We start from the raw sequence: 16,778 nt of genomic DNA, 5'->3' as shown, positions 1-16,778 counted from the left end.
TCCATGGGGAAGGATTTAGCTTAGCACTGAGGAATCCTAAAATAAAACTTCTTTTGAATTCAGTCTCACCGTGAACAATCTTCAGAACGGTTTTGAATATATTTTGAAACTGGTTTTGAGATCGGGGGATCAAGGCTTATCCATACTTGTATATAAGTATGTATGAGTTCCATTTCGTCAAGGCCGTTTTCAACAGAATCTCAATATTTCACTGTTTTTATTCAATTTCTTAATCGTTTGTAGAGATTCACCAGCTATGATATGGTAGAAAGATCCATGAACAATCAAGAAAGACTTATCGAACAGAACAATCAAAACCATTCGGAAATGATTTACGTATTTACAACAGCGCTCAATGCACTTGGTGGTTTGTTACGACAATACTTAAATAACAGAAATCCTTAAAAATATCAATTTTTAAGTCACATTGCGTTTGTCACTTCAATTGCTTTTAATTTTTATCTGTTTCACTTAATTTTTTCGTCAAATTTAGTTTTAATTTTCTTCTCATTTTACTTTTTATTAACGTCTACTTTTATATTAACCTTGTTGGTCTTAGCTTTAGTTTTTTTTTCTTTTTTTTTCTATTGGTTTGACACTTCAAATTGCTTTTAATTTTTCACTTGTTTCACTTACTTGCTTCTTCTTTTTGTCAAATTTAATTTTAATTTTTCTTCTCATTTTACTTTTTATTAACGTCTCCTTTTATATTAACCTTGTTGTTCTTAGCTTTATTTTTTTTTAATTTCATTTCATCTGTTCACTGAACACTGAAATACAATTTTTGAACAGAAAAAGAATGTTAGGCTGTTAAGCCTTGCAGAAAGATGAAAATCGAACTTTCTGCAAGACTGAGCCATTCAACAATATATTGAATTTTGGTATTAGCTGTATTTGTATAAAAAAAGCTATTTCGTTCATATGTGTTGATTTTAGTTGTAAATTTACTATTATTTTACAATCAATTTATCAGAGTCATTTTGACGAAAATTCTGAATTGACTATGTGAGTGGAAAACATTCCATGTTGTATATAGTAAAATTATTTTAGAAAGCCTTCTAACGATTTTATTTTCCAACATCTTTAAACAATGAATTCGACTTCATAAGACAAAGACAAACACACCGACAAAAGTTACCTGAATTGTTTACTTTACAATGATTGATTCTTTTGAAAAACAGCCTACCGAAATCGGACCCGTTTTCTATTGGAATATTTTTTATGTAACCTAGAAAGGACTTCGACCCTAGATACCAAAACTACTTTCAAAACAATTCTTCGAAGCTTGTGTGGCTGGTGAAAGGTGATCAAAAACCGAAAACTTGCACTTTTCTTACAAAAATTTCTCCAGTTAAAGCACATAAAATTACCTTTTAAATGATACCTCACACGACCACACAAAGTGCCTCGAGAAATTTCTGTAAGAAAATTATAAGTCTTCGGTTGAAAACTAACTGCACATATTTCAGTGTGGATGAGTTTTAAGACCAGTAAATCCCTATTCGGCTCAATAGTACATGTGATTACCTTTCTAATGACTTCTCACACAACCCTGTACGGCTCGTGTAACTGGAGAACTTTTTGTAAGAAAAGTGCGGTTCATTTACTTTTGTACAAATCGAATGACTTTTGTACAAATTAAATTCTTTTTTGTACACAAAAAATGACATTTTGTACTTAAAATTTCCATTTTATACCATCCATTTTGTACTAAAAAAAACCATTTCGTTACTTAAAAATTACTTTATGAACACAAAATGTAATTGTTTGTACACTGAAAAATTGGCGGAAATGTGCCACAGTGTACATAAAAAAAAACATTGTACCCAAGGTTGCATTCATCAACCACTTTTTTAGCGACGCTATCGCTACCGCTAATTCATTGGATTCGCTTAGTAAAATTAAATGAGCGCGCTAATCCCCCGAACATTCAAGGGGGGATACTCCCCCCTTGACCCCCCTCTGCGGGGGCTGCCGCCCCTCGACCCCGCTTTTTTATTTTTTCAATTTCTTCACGGCCTGCGGCGCTGACTCTTCCATAAAAATAATAACATTATTAACATTTGCTATGGTGTACGTTCTTATATGGATCAAGTGATTTATAATTACAACCAATTACAATTTCTATATCTTCCAGTTACAATAAAACTTGATATATGATCTAAGCTACTCGATATAGTCGGTCGGATATAGTCGAAGATACTTGGATACAGTTGAATAGTCTCAGATATGGTCAAATAGTCGAATATATTCGGATAAGTCCAAATAGTCGAATATACTCGGATACAATCGAATAGTCGAATATACTCGGATACAATCGAATAGTCGAATATACTCGGATAAATTCAAATAGTCGAATATCTCGGATACAATCGAATAGCCGGATACAATCGAATAGCCGGATACAATCAAATAGTCGAATACACTCGGATACAATTGAATAGTCGTAGTCGAATATCTCGGATACAATCGAATAGTCGGATACAGTCAAATAGTCGAATACACTCGGATACAATCGAATAGTCGAATATACTCGGATACAATCGAATATACTCGGATATAGTCGAATATACTCGGATACAATCGAATAGTCGAATATACTCGGATACAATCGAATATACTCGGATACAATCGAATAGTCGAATATACTCGGATACAATCGAATATACTCGGATACAGTCAAATAGTCGAATACACTCGGATACAATCGAATAGTCGAATATACTCGGATACAATCGAATAGTCGAATATACTCGGATACAATCGAATATACTCGGATACAGTCGAATATACTCGGATACAGTCGAATAGTCTCGGGTATAGTCGAACAGTTGAAAATACTCGGATATAGTCGAATATACTCGGATACGGTCAAATAGTCGAATATACTCGGATACAATCGAATAGTCGAATAGTTAGATGCAATCGGATACAATCGAATAGTCGAATAGTTGGATGCAGTCGAAAAGTCTCGGATTAGTCGAATATACTAGGATTTAGTCGAATATACGCGATGTACTCGACTGTACTCGGACATACTTAAATATAGTTGGATATAGAATTTGTTTTCTGATGTTTTCAGCTGTGGCCAATTTTGCTCATACAGATACAATGTTTTTTTATGTACACTGTGGCACTTTTCAGCCAATTTTTCAGTGTACAAACAATTACATTTTGTGTTCATAAAGTAATTTTTACGTACGAAATGGTTTTGTTTTAGTACAAAATGGATGGTACAAAATGGAAATTTTAAGTACAAAATGTCATTTTTTGTGTACAAAAAAGAATTTAATTTGTACAAAGGTCATTCGATTTGTACAAATAAAATTAAACCGAAAAGTGCAAGTTTTCGGTTTTTGATCACCTTTCACCAGCTACATAAGCTTCGAAGAATTGTTTTGAACGAAGTCGAAGTCCTTTCTAGGCAAATACAAAAAAGTCCACTGGAAAATGCGTCCGATTTCGGTAGGCTGTTTTTCAAAAGAATCCCTCACTAAGAAATTATTCAATTTTGATTTTTTGATTAATATTGATAATTACCGATAACTATTTGTTTACTTGATTTCTTTTTATTGATATTTTCAATCGCCTCTCATGCCTATTACCACAGAACATAAAAAAACATAGAAAAATTGAAATCAGTAATGTCTTTGACGAGTTTTGATATCATGCAAACATATTTCGATTGATGTTCTAGATTTTTACCATGATCTGTTCTGATAGTTAGAATGTTGAATAATCGATTTTTGCGTATATATGATCAATGATGGCCTTTCACATTTATTTACATTTTAACATTTCTGTTTACACTTTCATATTTGATCATTGTTATTTTTGGCGATGTAGATCCTAATGATTACGAGAATTATCAATTGTTGCAGTTACGCAATAGACTTGATTAGTGATCATTGATTGTATTTTGTAATGAAATTTTTGTAGTTTTTACGTGATGCGGCAATGAATACAGCTCAGATGAAATTTGCATTTACATTGCCTACTCACATAAAGCACAGTACGTACGTGAGTCCAAATTTTTATTTTGACGAGTGGAGACGTTATAGCCCAACCCGAAGGGAAGGTCGGTATTCCCACTCGTCTAAATAAAAATTTGGACCCACGGACGTAATCTAATATAAATACAGTAATGTTCCAATAAAAATCGAACAAAATTAACTACTAATCGCGCACCCCAATTCCATTATGGTGCACAGACCAGACGTTTCGATGCTACTTCTAACGGCTGGCAAATTCTTAAAATTCGTCTTTTTCATCGTGTCCTTGAATTCAAATGTAATTTCTTGTTCCATTTCACCTGCATTTCTGACTATTTTTATGTAACAACGGTGAAATTTCGCAAAAGAAGTACTTGTTGGAGAAAATACTTAAAGACTTAAATGCTCGTCAACTAAAAAGAAGTCACGTTTTCCTGAGAACTTCCAAGTAATACATATTCTCGTATTACTGAAATTCACACGAATTTTCTTCAAAATTTTTATTCATACAATGGTCAATTGGGCTGGCACGACGTTCTTTTCAGTGCTTAGAATTATTCCCTCGATTATATAAATTAAACTCTGAACGTTCTTTTAGATCTCACAAGAACTAAATTTTCATAAGCAAATACACAAGCGGATACTCGATACAGAGCTCTACACTGGACTTTACATTCGACCGATGATGGAATGAATAAAAAATTTTCTGAAAATAATGATACCGTGTGTATGCAAGTGTGTGTTTAGACTTAGGTTGGGCGAGTGCTCCATCCACGCATAATGAGTTTTGTTTGTATGGGTGGGCCAGCTCAAAATCAGTTTAAGAGAATTCGATCTGAAAAATGGTTGTCCCTAACTATCGCAACTTTTCAGGCAAAGGGAACTAGGAATAAAAATTACAGAATTACAGAAATAAAAATAAACAACGGCAAACACTTTATAAAAAATTATGAAACTTATGTTAGCCGTGTTTTGTGCTAATGATTTAGCTCTTAAAATTTTGGTTATAATTAAGAAACTCGGGAGTTCGGTGATGAAAGTGAATATTTTATATCTGCAAATTAAATATAGCTTCGAAGTATATGTGGGTTTTATTATGTGGGACCATTAAGATGGAAGTGTGGAATCGTGTATATCCTGTTGATCCCTGATTCATAATTAGTTTACCGACATTTTTACTTAACTCGTTGATTTACTTCAAAACCTATAAGATCTAAAAAATATTCAGAAAGAAATGTTTTTACATCTTTATTTTCATTTAAATCGACAAAAAAATTTTGCAGATGCTCTCTTCGATTTTATATTTCAATTAACGAAATTTATTGCGACTCCATCTCTGATTCGACGACCTCGTTCCAACTCGTTACAGTTAATAACCATGTCAACGTTGTAGTTCTCAACCTCGTCATCGAAAATGGGTTCAATGTTGTCGACTGGGTAGTCATTATCGATGAGAAAATTGTGCAACACGGAGCAAGAATAAATAATGTAGCCGCTGATAAGAGGTTTGTAACGTAATTTTCTTTCGTTGAGTAAACACCGAAAACGAGCTTTCAACAAACCAATCACTCTTTCCACTAATGAACGCAATTTTCTGAGTCGACTGTTGAAAACCGTCTCTGCCCAATTGCAAGGTGTGTCGTACGGCTTTAAAAGCCACGGCTGCAACGGGTATCCGTGATCGCCGATCAAATAATACTTCCATTCTTGCCCATGTCTTTCTGACATTCTTTTCAACGTGGAATTAGCGAGAGACGACCTCCAAATTAGAGCATCGTGTGTTGAACCAGAATATCTAGCATTGACGTTCAAAATTCGAAGCTGGGTTGAAACGACAAATTGTGTGTTCAATGAATGAAATCCCTTGCGATTTAAAAATGCAAATTCGATCAATTTGGGCAAAGCAGAAAGGGCAATATGTGACCCGTCTACAATCGCGAAACAACCTGGAAAATCACTATGATTTTGAAGTTCATCATGTAACATTTTGACCTCTGCTAGAGTTTGAGGAAATCGAATGTGTTCGTCAATCATTCTCGTTGCAATTGCGTAGCTAATCGATCGAACGCATCTCGACACTACACTTTGGCTGATCATGGCCATACCATCGGCTGAAACTCGACGCTGATAACTGCCACTAGCGTAGAAGTTTAGTGTTGCACAAAATTGGATTGTAAGAGGGATTTCTGGGCAGCAGTTTATGTCGTTCATATGTACTTTAAGCAAATCGAGAAAATCCAAAGCCAGACATCGAGTGAAACGATACATTTCAATGAAACTAAAATGAATGGAAATACGCTCATGGTAGAATGTAGTCATAAAATCGAGTCTGTGTCATTTCAATACCGTTCGTCTGGAGTATCGAATGGATCCAATGTGTCTCTTAATGACCTTCGAGTCACTGCCATATAAACTTTGTTCCGATGATACTCATACGCCGACAAATTAAACATGTTTGTTTGTTTATTTATCAAATCACGATCACTTCTGTCAATTCGTTACAATTCGAATGTAATGTAATTGTAAGTAAAGGGAATCAAGATGTCCATGCGTTGGTAAAGGAAATATGCTAGAGTAAGTGTTGATATTGAAATGGCAGATGGTGACATTAAAAAAATGCTGGATTAATGTCGCTTTTGTACTAGTTCATATATTTGCAATTTGTAAATTTTGAAAGTGTCAAAATATCAATCGCTAAAAGATTGATAAAAAGTGGCCGAAATTGCGCCCCTGAGTCATTTGCAACAAAAAAAAATCCTCGAAGTAAATAATTATGTTTTCACGCCAGAAATAATGAAAAATTGTACTGAGTGAGGGTGACCAAAATAGTTTTTGTTGCATATCACCAACAATGTGTAACGCATTGATGTGAAATTATGGTGGTTGGCAGAGGTGTTGAGGACGCATATGTTGACCTTTAAAAAATATCGAAATTTTTTTATGTTATCGGTGCAGTAGCTATTTTAGGGGAAAAAAATTCCAACTTTTGGAGAGTGTTTAAAAAAAATTACAATGATAGACTTGGAAGATATGGGTATCGTTGCGTTGGTAGTGACATCTACTATCCATGACACCATGAACCTACCGCGGCACGACTTTCGTTGAGCTTCAATTTTGATTGAAGTGGACTAACTCAAAAATTCTGTAGAATTCTAATTTTTTCGCCTCTATTTTAATTTTTCTGACGTATGAGACAATTTTAAGTCAGGGCTGGAGTTACTGCCACCTTACGCTTCGGGAAATTTTGCTCAGGATTTAAAGCGTAAGGTGCCAGTAACTGCAGCCCTGATTTAAAATTGTCACATACGTGCACAAAAGTAAATGTTCATATACTGTCAACAGTATTTACTCATACCAACACTCTCTCTAGCAAACAAACTCTCAGCTCTCTGTTGCATATTCACATCTTATTTCTTTGTATTCTACAAACACTATTCTACATTTTGACTGACTGCGCTGTAATTTACATGTAAATTCCAGAGGCTACTTGATACTTTCATCACCTTAAAAAAAGTAGTTTGATTGCTAGAGAGGGTATTGCTCATACCCTTCTGTATACTTTTGCATACTAAAAGTCAGTCTGTCATGAACTCTCGTTGAGGCAGCATCCTTGTGAGGTGTCATGTGAGACCAATGTTCAAAAATAAGAAAATTCTCGAAACATTTTCTTATCAGCACACATTATACTGTTAATTCCGTTGTCGTTTTTCTCGTTAGGCGTATCTGTAGGGCTTTCTCTTGTTAGGAATATGTGTAGGGCTTTGTCTCGTTAGGTATTAGGGTTTGTCTGGCGACAACAGATATTAACGGAAAAATGTGCAACTGAAAAATTTTGTTTCATTGCTTTTCTCATTCTTTAATGGCAATAAAGATGGTGAGTAAACGAAGATGGACAATAAAAACCGAAAATGTCATATTTGCAACAATTTCAATTTTCTCACAAATGTCACCAGTGCGTCCTGAGTATATAAAAGTATACGATGATATGCTAAATCAGTACATGAAAGTGGATGACGGTATACTGAATATTCATATACTTACATATACTGGTTTTGTATGGGAAAAAATCGAAAAAAGGATATCCAAATTCACCGTTTACAAGGAAATAGTGATATACAATCGCTAAGCCAAACTGGTGTGCATACGTTATTTTGCACCAGCTGGTCACATACAATTCCAAATGGGACCAGCTGGTGCAAAATAACGTATGCACACCAGTTCGGTTTAGCGATTGTACTTTCATACACTTTTTCGTCGATTTTTTTTTTTTGCTCGGGGTGTCAGTCTGATGAAGAGTGTCAGTGTGATAAGAAGTGTCAGTTTAATTTGGAGTGTCAGTGTGATAATGAGTGTCAGTTCAGTGTGATAAGTAGTGTTAGTGTGATAAGGGGTGGCAGTGTGATAAGGAGTGTCAATGTGAAAATGAGTCTCAGTGTGATAAGGAGTGTCAGTGTGATAAGAAGTGTCAGTTTAATTTGGAGTGTCAGTGTGATAATGAGTGTCAGTTCAGTGTGATAAGTAGTATTAGTGTGATAAGGAGTGTCAGTGTGATAATGAGTGTCAGTTCAGTGTGATAAGTAGTGTTAGTGTGATAAGGGGTGGCAGTGTGATAAGGAGTGTCAATGTGAAAATGAGTCTCAGTGTGATAAGGAGTGTCAGTGTGATAAAGAGTGTCAGTGTGATAAGAAGTGTCAGTTTAATTTGGAGTGTCAGTGTGATAATGAGTGTCAGTTCAGTGTGATAAGTAGTATTAGTGTGATAAGGAGTGTCAGTGTGATAAGGAGTCTCAGTGTTTATAAGTAGTCTCAGTGTGATAAGAAGTGTCAGTGTGATAAGGTGGCAGTGTGATAAAGAGCGTGAGTGCCATAAGGAGTTTCAGTGTGATAAGGAGTGTCAGTCTGATAAAGAGTGTCAGCTTGATAATAAATACCATAAATCTGAAAGAGTGTGGGACATATCGCAAAATAAACATTTCGGATTAGATAGATGTGCATAGTCTGCTATTACATACTGAGAACGGTGAAAATAGTGCTTCCAACTTGTTTTGTATAAATACATAGGGTATCCAGAAAGGCTGAAAAGTTTTGGGGAGGTCACAAAGATAGCCATTTTATGGCAGCAAAGTTCAACTAATTAATGTTTTCCAATTAAAGAAAAGTTTCTCATATTCTCCTAATTTTACGTACAATGTTAAAAAGCTCTTTCAGTAAGAATCCACTGTAGTATCGTCACATATTATGACCCTAGCCGTGAAGCGCAACTATCATTTCTCTGGCTCTATACAGCATTGGATGAATGTAACCTCAAAATGATGTACCTTACGTGAACACGAGGCTGATGTAACACGCAGGACGGAAAAATCTAAAATTTATTGATCGGGAAGGAATCCTATTGGTAAATGTAGACTATGCTATGAGACGGGCTAACGCGTACATCGTCACCAGCAACAGGAAGAATGAAAGAAGCTACGGGCTGTAGAACACAAAATTTATTTCATAAAAATATTTTCATTTCGCTCGTTTCTTCACCGGACTATCATGTACTCGATGCAGAACCTTCAATAAAACGATCTTTTACTTTCAGTATAGTTGCAGCAATTTCACCCATTTTAAGGCCATTTCGAGGATCACATTTTATGTGTTTGATTAACTTAATGAAAGCGTCGCTCTGTCCCAGTAACTCTACACCCTCTTGTTGGTAGTATCGGCTACAGATTTCATATTCGTCTTCGTAACCTGTTTCTTGCATTTTATGTTTGTTGGTGATGAAGTACTTCATTTTGGCACTATCCGAGCTCATTAACAGTCGCGAGTATTCTAAAACGGAAGGAGAGAAAAAAGTTTTGTCTGAAAATGTGTTCGATGTGTGCAATCAACAAAGATTCGTTTCGTACCTTGTTCCACATCGTTCATTATCTGGGCTATTTTAATATCGGCTGATGGGTCCTGTTCTCGATTATCGCTGTATTCGAACTCATCTGAATCAGCCGATTCGTCGGAAGAATCATCGCTAATTTCTTCGTTTCCATAATTATCATTTCTTCCATTGTCGCCATGTGTCTCATCAGGTGGCTCATCGGTAAAATTAAAAATATCTTCGACTTTAAGCGCTGCTACCAAATCCGAACCGGCTGCAAATTTATCGGTAGCTGGGCCGCTTTTACTTCGATACAGCGATCCTAATGTATCACATTTGCGGCCGAAAATATCGAAAAACTGATTCCCAAGCAATTCCAGCGAAATTTCCGTCAGTCGAAAATTCAAAACGTCCATTTGATCAACCGTTAGATTCATTTATAATTAAGTGTAAACGTAGAACACACACAAGACAATCAATAATGACACTTTAGGCTTAAACGTTTGTCACATGTGTGACCACAAAAAAACAGTTTACGGAAATAATAATGATCTAGAGAGGTAAAATCAAATTTCCATCCAGAAACACAAAACAATCTGATCTGTCAAAATTGTTTGTATGTTTGGTATGTTTACAGAGTCAGTGTTGCCAGCATAATTTTGTGTCAGGTAAAATTTTAGTTCTGTCAAAGGCTACGTTCATCAAGACTGTAAACTTGGAGAGGTCACACAGATCTTCATTTTATTAGATACGCGGGAACACATCACTTCAGATGATCTTACTTGCAAAAAAAAATTCACCACATCATCAAGGCGACGAAAGTTGAATTTTTGTAAGAAATCGGCCATTTTATCATCAACTGTGGTGTGTCACCCGCGTATCTGTATCTACGTGACCTTCCCAAAGTTTACAGCCTTGAGGTTCATGAGACCACGAAAAATGCATGAAAAATGTTTGTTTGCATCATATGTATAAAAGGTATTTGACAGTTGGCTCATTGGCTCATACATTTTATGTCAAAATTTTTAACTTATTTGTCATTTTGCATGGGTCTATTTTTCAAGCTTTTTTCACAAACTGTGTACTCATCTTGAATGGCTTTTTGGATTATCATAAAGCAGACAATCACAATAAGATATTATGTATGACTCCGTTCAGCACAGTTTCAACGTCTCTTACTGACGGTAAGCATAAAGCATCAGAAAAAGAAAAACAAAAACAACTCGGTTTCAATGAGTTAGGAGTTGTAGAGAGTTTAAGTTCCTTTCTTCTTAGCGAAAGACGAGGAAAATTACACCAGAGAATGTGATGTAAACCTAACGTTCATGTATGTGTAGCTAATATAACTTTACGTATCGTCTCAGTACTGGGTGAAATGAACAATTATTTTATTTTATTCTGCTACGATACTTTACATTTTTTCAATTTTTCCTTTGTTTATTTGACAGCTCGCTCTCTCACGGAGTACTTTTTGTTGAGTGGAATGGACACTTAAGTTGCGGTTATGTTTGATGACAGTCGGTTGTTTTCGGCCTGTCAAAATTAATCTATACCGTACATACTACATACGCTGCTACTGAAGCCAAAATATTTAATTCATAAAGAAATTGTCGTTAAGAGATAAAATAATTCACGCCGTACTGTAAAAACAATTTTCGACAAGCCAAAAACGAATGAGAGCATCATAGCTTTTCCGATCATTTCGTAAACATAAATGTTTTGGTTATGGCTCTAGGGATGAAGTTTTGACAGCTCAAGTGACCTTGTAAAAGACCTATTGTGCTTCAGAATTTAAATTTTGAGTGGATTGAAATGAATTGAAAAATTACGTCTTTTTCCTGTAAGATTCATAACCCATGATTGAAAATAGGGACCCTGATATGAGAATAAGACAAATGGGTTGGCCTATAGAGGCGCCACATTTTTTTCATAGTACTTCATTCTATGTGGCTTATTTTCATGTGACCAACTTTACATTTGTCATAACAGAACAAATGTCACCATATGAAGTTGGTTCACATGAAAATAAGCGCAGTGACAGCAGTAATTTTATGACAGAATGTACTAAAATATGGGAAAACTCTATTATATTTCTTCTTAGTTTCTAAACATCATTCTCCTACATAGTGAATTTTAATGCTCGTCTTTGATAATATCGACAGTGTTACTGAAATTGAAATTCTTTCCAATACGGCATCACTGAACATTGACATCTAGGGTTGAGTTACCGATATAATAGAAATAACGAAAATGTCAACCCTGGATGACATGTTTACAAATGACTCACACTTGAAATTTGCGATTGATAAAAATAATTTTTATTATTGTTCTTTAAGATGGGATTATTTGGTAAATCGTCACAAAAGGACCCAAAAGAGCAGGTAAGCATTTCGATGGACGGTTTCGATTTTTGAAACTGTTAAAATGAGACTTAGACTGAATGGAAAAATCAAAACATTTCTGATCTTATGATTATTATGTGATAGAGGTGATGGTAAACATATACCATCGGTTTGTTTATGTATATAGTGTAACTGTGATAGCTGTAAAAAATCGCATTTTAGTGTTTCTTTCGAGGTTCTTACAAAGTTTTCTTTCCAGGTCAACGAATGGTGCCGTAAAATACGTAAAGAAGGTAGGTACACATGTTTACCATAATACTTTCAATGTTCGATTGCCAACATTATCGCTGACAAGAAGGGCCTTTTTCGCCGATTCTAATTTGTGTTTGCTTTAAGTGCACCCACCTTATGGGTTTGGTGTTTATTTTGTGACGCACTTATGACTACAATGATAAAAAACAGTTTAATTAGTCGAAACATTCCGGTTTTCCTTCACGAAAATGAAATTTGCATTTTTCATCCAACAAGAAGGTCAAGTCGATGATCAAAAATTTAGTTGCTTGGAATGTACAACGCAAAGCAGTCTGTGAGTGAGAGAAGGAATGGCAGACGATTCGACCTTGGATTTATTTTCAAGCGATGAACAGTCGATGAAATTGAACAGTTGATGGGATATTCTACTCTCAGATGTCAGCTATCAAATTTATTAGGCCCGACTTGCGATTATGGGCCCTTAAATTTTTTGTGTGAACGAAAGACATTTTTACCAATTTTCTTCATTATCTTCGGTCCGGCCCTGCGAATTCCCTTCTCAACACGCCAGTCATTTTGTCATACTGACATTGCTCTGCATGGAAAAATTGATGAATTGAGCAAGCGAACAAAATTGATTCCACCTGAATCTACCGAACCTTTTCCATCCAAAATCTCTGCTCTTCCACAGGAAATCAATTAGAACGACAAATCCGTGCAATCCGTGCCGAAGAGGAAAAGGTAAAAAGGACGCTAAAGCAGGCGGCTGCCAAAAATGACCGAGAAACATGCACCATACTCGCAAAAGAGGTCGTTCGTGCACGGAAGGCCGTCAATCGAATTTACACCAGCAAAGCGCATCTGAACTCCGTTCAATTGCAAATGAAAAACCAACTGGCTACTCTACGCGTAGCCGGTTCACTGCAAAAATCCACCGAAGTTATGCAGGCCATGCAAAGTCTTGTTCGGCTGCCGGAAATTGCTGGTGTTATGCGTGATATGTCCAAAGAGATGATGAAAGCCGGTATTATTGAGGAAATGCTGGAAGAGACGATGGATTCCATTGAAGACACCGAAGAGTTGGAGGAGGAGGCGCAAGGAGAAGTTGATAAGGTTTGTGATGGCTGTCGGTTTCATTCGTTTTCGATTTATTAATTCGATTTTTGCGTTTAGGTATTATGGGAATTGACGGAAGGTAAATTGGGCGAAGCGCCTTTGCCACCAACAACAGCAGCCGCTGCCAAAGAGGACGTTCGACAGCCTACACCCGAAGTGGAAGATGAGACGGAAGACTTGACAGAAATGCAGAGTCGTTTCGAAGCCTTACGTTCTTAGAGAGATTTTATTTTGTGATTTTTGTGTTGAAAATTTTTATTTTTACTTTATTCGAGTTTGCAACTAAATTACTACTTAGCTACCTACACGTTCTGATCGCTTAACAAATATTTAATGAGAGAAATTGCTTTGTTAATGTATTTCCAATGAAGCGGTTGATTAAACGAGCTGTTTTCTGCTAAATGTAACAAAAAGAGAATTTCGAGATTGTTTTTGTCTTCACCTCAGTCAGTTCATTTTGGCCCTAGACAACGGAAGAACCTTAGACGTGACAAACGGATACTAACATAAAAACCATTTTTCATTCATTCTGTAAATAGTCTTCATGAAGTCAAATGAATGAGGACCTACTAAAAGTAAGGAAAGGAAAATTTTCAAGGAAAATTGTTGCACGTTTTAGACAATTTTGTACTAAAAATGTAATTTGGTTTCTATCGCTCCATGCTGCTTGAAGACAATTAATAATACAAATCATTGAGAGATATGGGTCTTCTGGTCAGTAGTTGTACGTCGACGCACTAATTGGGTTGCAACACATTTAATTGGGGTGTGGTATACAAGGAACCTAAAGGGTAAGATTTACAAAAATTCCGCAGATAGGTACTGTTGTTAAGCCGAACTCTCCGAACATTTACTTTTATTTTATTTTCGGTTATAACTCCAAGGCGAGGCATCTGCATCGAGTGATGCCTATACTCCACTTGTAGGTCATTGAGAGGCTGACATTCATACAATATTTTAACTTTTAAAGCCATGTCTTGTATATTATACTTGAGCAATTACAACGCACTTCAAGCAAAAGTGATCATAATCGACGGCTGCCTTTTGTATGAAATGGTTTTTTTTACAGTAATTTACAGTTGTGTGACACACTGTCAAGTTTCAGGACTATATTTGAGTACCGCTCTTGAAGTATGTTAGCTATTACCGAAAAAGTACACACTGACATCACTGCTCTTTTGATCTGCTTACAGCGTAAATGGGCGACTTATCACAAAATAAAAATAAAAATGTGTGTTCTCTAGAATCGAACGATGCTCCTGGGTATTGACACAGACAGACAAATATCATTATTTTGTAATTGTAATTCTTGTTTAAAGAGCGAAGAGCCCAAATAATTCGCATTCGCTTAACGTTCGAGTGGCGTGGCTTCAACATCGATTCACCACTACAAACCTAAAATTTCTCGTATTGTTTCGAATTATTTTGCTGAGGTTTTCCAGTTTATGGATTTGTTTAGACAGATATACTAGGCTTAATGTGAGAAAGAGAAGCAGAAACTCAGATCAAAGATCGCTTGTTCCAGCTCCCTGCGCTCACTTTCATTGTCTGCGAAATTTCCTGTTCAGAAAGTCGTTGCGGCATCTAAAGATGTCAGATTTTCATCTTCCTGTCACATACGGCAAGCAGATTGAAGATTTTCAGAAATTAATTTCATAAATCTTTTACTTAAAATTTATTTTAACCATATTTGTTGGTATATAAAGACCTTATTACTCAGTCCTTGTCGTTTGTTATTGAGGTCGTTGTTGATAACAAATGACAGCCGTCTGTAACAGGGTAAAGATCAGAAAACCCGGATTTTCGTAACATAAGGCTGGTGTAAAGTGGACAATCCCTTAGTATATGCACACCGGTTTCAGGGGCTAGACCACAAGAGCAGATAAGATCGATTGACTTACTTTACAGATGAAACAAGAGGTAATGTTAAATAAACATTTGAAAAAAAATTACCTTTCTCATTAAGAAAAGTCTGGCTTCCGCGGCCCTGTGGAATTTCCCAAATGTGACCCAACTAAAAATTCCTCCATCCATTTTTCTTTTTGCTATTTCTACAATCAGTTGCTCCCCGTTGAATTAAGTGATGCGACAACCACTCAATAGAGCAGTGTGTAAGTCGAGGCTTCACAATGTGAAGTTCACATTGACTTACTGGAGGGTTGGGGGATTGTGGGTTCGAAACTCAACCGCAACACAAATAATTCGTTTCATCAGGTTGTGTTGTCCACAATAATGACATCTGATTGAATCGGTTATTAGGTTGCGTCTTGGATTTAGTATCTATAACGTCTCTTTGTGTCACATGTAATTGTTCGTAGGTAATGTGATTTAGTCAGTTAGACGGAAATTTAAAAAAATTATTTAGGGAGCACCGTGATTCCCGTAATAATTTTGACCTAAATTTAATTATTTAAACTCACCTTACCATATTAAATCATCATCACCAAGCCCATGCTCCATTGCATCGTTTGGACATTAAAAAACGCGTATGACATTACGACTAATTCTGTCACGTTTTCTGCTTAAAATATCACTCAATGCTTCATATAAAATCTCTTACTTCATTTGTTTAGTCATATCTTTCACTATATATGATTGGATTGACCAGAGTTTGTCGCTTATATGTTTGTTGTCATTGTCGATAACAGATGAAATATCGTTCTGAATTCAGTTTTGTACCGTATTACAGGGAATAACCTAATGAACACATAGGGTGCAAAAATTCTTCAGAATTTGAATTTTAAGCTCATAAAATGCTTGGATCGTTGCTAAGCTGACTGCAAAGATATTTTCCCCTTGAATTTTTGCTGAACGCAACATAACATAGAAAGTCTTCTTCAATTAGTATGAGCATAGGTTCGAAGTAGGTAATTATAAGACTCAAATACCATTCTTTACCTGTCAAACTTGATTTAATTTTGTTTCGTTCGGCTGAAATGCTACGCTTCATTGCCTCTTGTCCCATTATTTTTGGATTGGAATGTAAGATAGACGAACACATTTTAGGGGATCTTAGCTATTAGTGTATTTTAGCAAATTCTACATAGATCGTAAATTGCATGTTAGTTGTGTAGATAAGTACAGCGTTGTAGTAGTTCATTCTTCTTCTTCTCCATTTCCATATTTTTCTTCTTGTTTGGTTTGATGATTGGAATTTTGTTGGTAGAGTAGGTGTATTTCCTCACATTTTCCTTCTTCTTGGTTTAGTAGTTGTGTGATG

At 35.8% G+C, this 16,778-nt stretch overlaps 3 protein-coding genes across 3 annotated transcripts; 1 reads left to right on the top strand and 2 right to left on the bottom strand.

The window, feature by feature from the left end:
• Positions 1 to 5,267: 5,267 nt before the first annotated feature.
• On the bottom strand, positions 5,268 to 6,720 carry LOC119078473 (putative nuclease HARBI1). The gene is made up of 2 exons (XM_037186027.1): positions 6,339 to 6,720; positions 5,268 to 6,270 (listed from the first exon to the last, which is right to left on the bottom strand). The coding sequence occupies exons 1-2, from the start codon at positions 6,443 to 6,445 to the stop codon at positions 5,298 to 5,300; spliced, it is 1,080 nt and encodes a 359-aa protein (XP_037041922.1). The 5' UTR covers positions 6,446 to 6,720; the 3' UTR covers positions 5,268 to 5,297.
• A 2,742-nt stretch (positions 6,721 to 9,462) lies between these two features.
• LOC119078480 lies at positions 9,463 to 10,459 on the bottom strand. Its single transcript, XM_037186037.1, has 2 exons — positions 9,886 to 10,459; positions 9,463 to 9,808 (listed from the first exon to the last, which is right to left on the bottom strand). Exons 1-2 carry the CDS (start codon positions 10,283 to 10,285, stop codon positions 9,528 to 9,530), a joined length of 681 nt encoding a protein of 226 aa, XP_037041932.1. The 5' UTR covers positions 10,286 to 10,459; the 3' UTR covers positions 9,463 to 9,527.
• A 1,623-nt stretch (positions 10,460 to 12,082) lies between these two features.
• Positions 12,083 to 13,976, top strand: LOC119078482 (charged multivesicular body protein 3). The gene is made up of 4 exons (XM_037186038.1): positions 12,083 to 12,229; positions 12,450 to 12,483; positions 13,134 to 13,555; positions 13,616 to 13,976. The coding sequence occupies exons 1-4, from the start codon at positions 12,185 to 12,187 to the stop codon at positions 13,775 to 13,777; spliced, it is 663 nt and encodes a 220-aa protein (XP_037041933.1). The 5' UTR covers positions 12,083 to 12,184; the 3' UTR covers positions 13,778 to 13,976.
• Positions 13,977 to 16,778: the final 2,802 nt, after the last annotated feature.

This window comes from Bradysia coprophila, unplaced genomic scaffold, assembly GCF_014529535.1.
Source record: "Bradysia coprophila strain Holo2 unplaced genomic scaffold, BU_Bcop_v1 contig_297, whole genome shotgun sequence".
Lineage (NCBI taxonomy): Eukaryota > Metazoa > Arthropoda > Insecta > Diptera > Sciaridae > Bradysia > Bradysia coprophila.
Note: the sequence above shows the minus strand (reverse complement) of the source record. Positions and strands in the feature narration are given on the sequence as shown.

Coding starts and splice junctions, on each gene's coding strand:
- LOC119078482 (XM_037186038.1), top strand. CDS start 12,185: ATGGGATTATTTGGTAAATCGTCACAAAAGGACCCAAAAGAGCAG. Junction 12,230..12,449: donor AAAAGGACCCAAAAGAGCAG/GTAAGCATTTCG, acceptor TTTTCTTTCCAG/GTCAACGAATGGTGCCGTAA. Junction 13,556..13,615: donor CGCAAGGAGAAGTTGATAAG/GTTTGTGATGGC, acceptor TTTTGCGTTTAG/GTATTATGGGAATTGACGGA.
- LOC119078480 (XM_037186037.1), bottom strand. CDS start 10,285: ATGAATCTAACGGTTGATCAAATGGACGTTTTGAATTTTCGACTGACG. Junction 9,809..9,885: donor AATGAACGATGTGGAACAAG/GTACGAAACGAA, acceptor CTTCCGTTTTAG/AATACTCGCGACTGTTAATG.
- LOC119078473 (XM_037186027.1), bottom strand. CDS start 6,445: ATGTTTAATTTGTCGGCGTATGAGTATCATCGGAACAAAGTTTATATG. Junction 6,271..6,338: donor TTCGATACTCCAGACGAACG/GTATTGAAATGA, acceptor CATTCATTTTAG/TTTCATTGAAATGTATCGTT.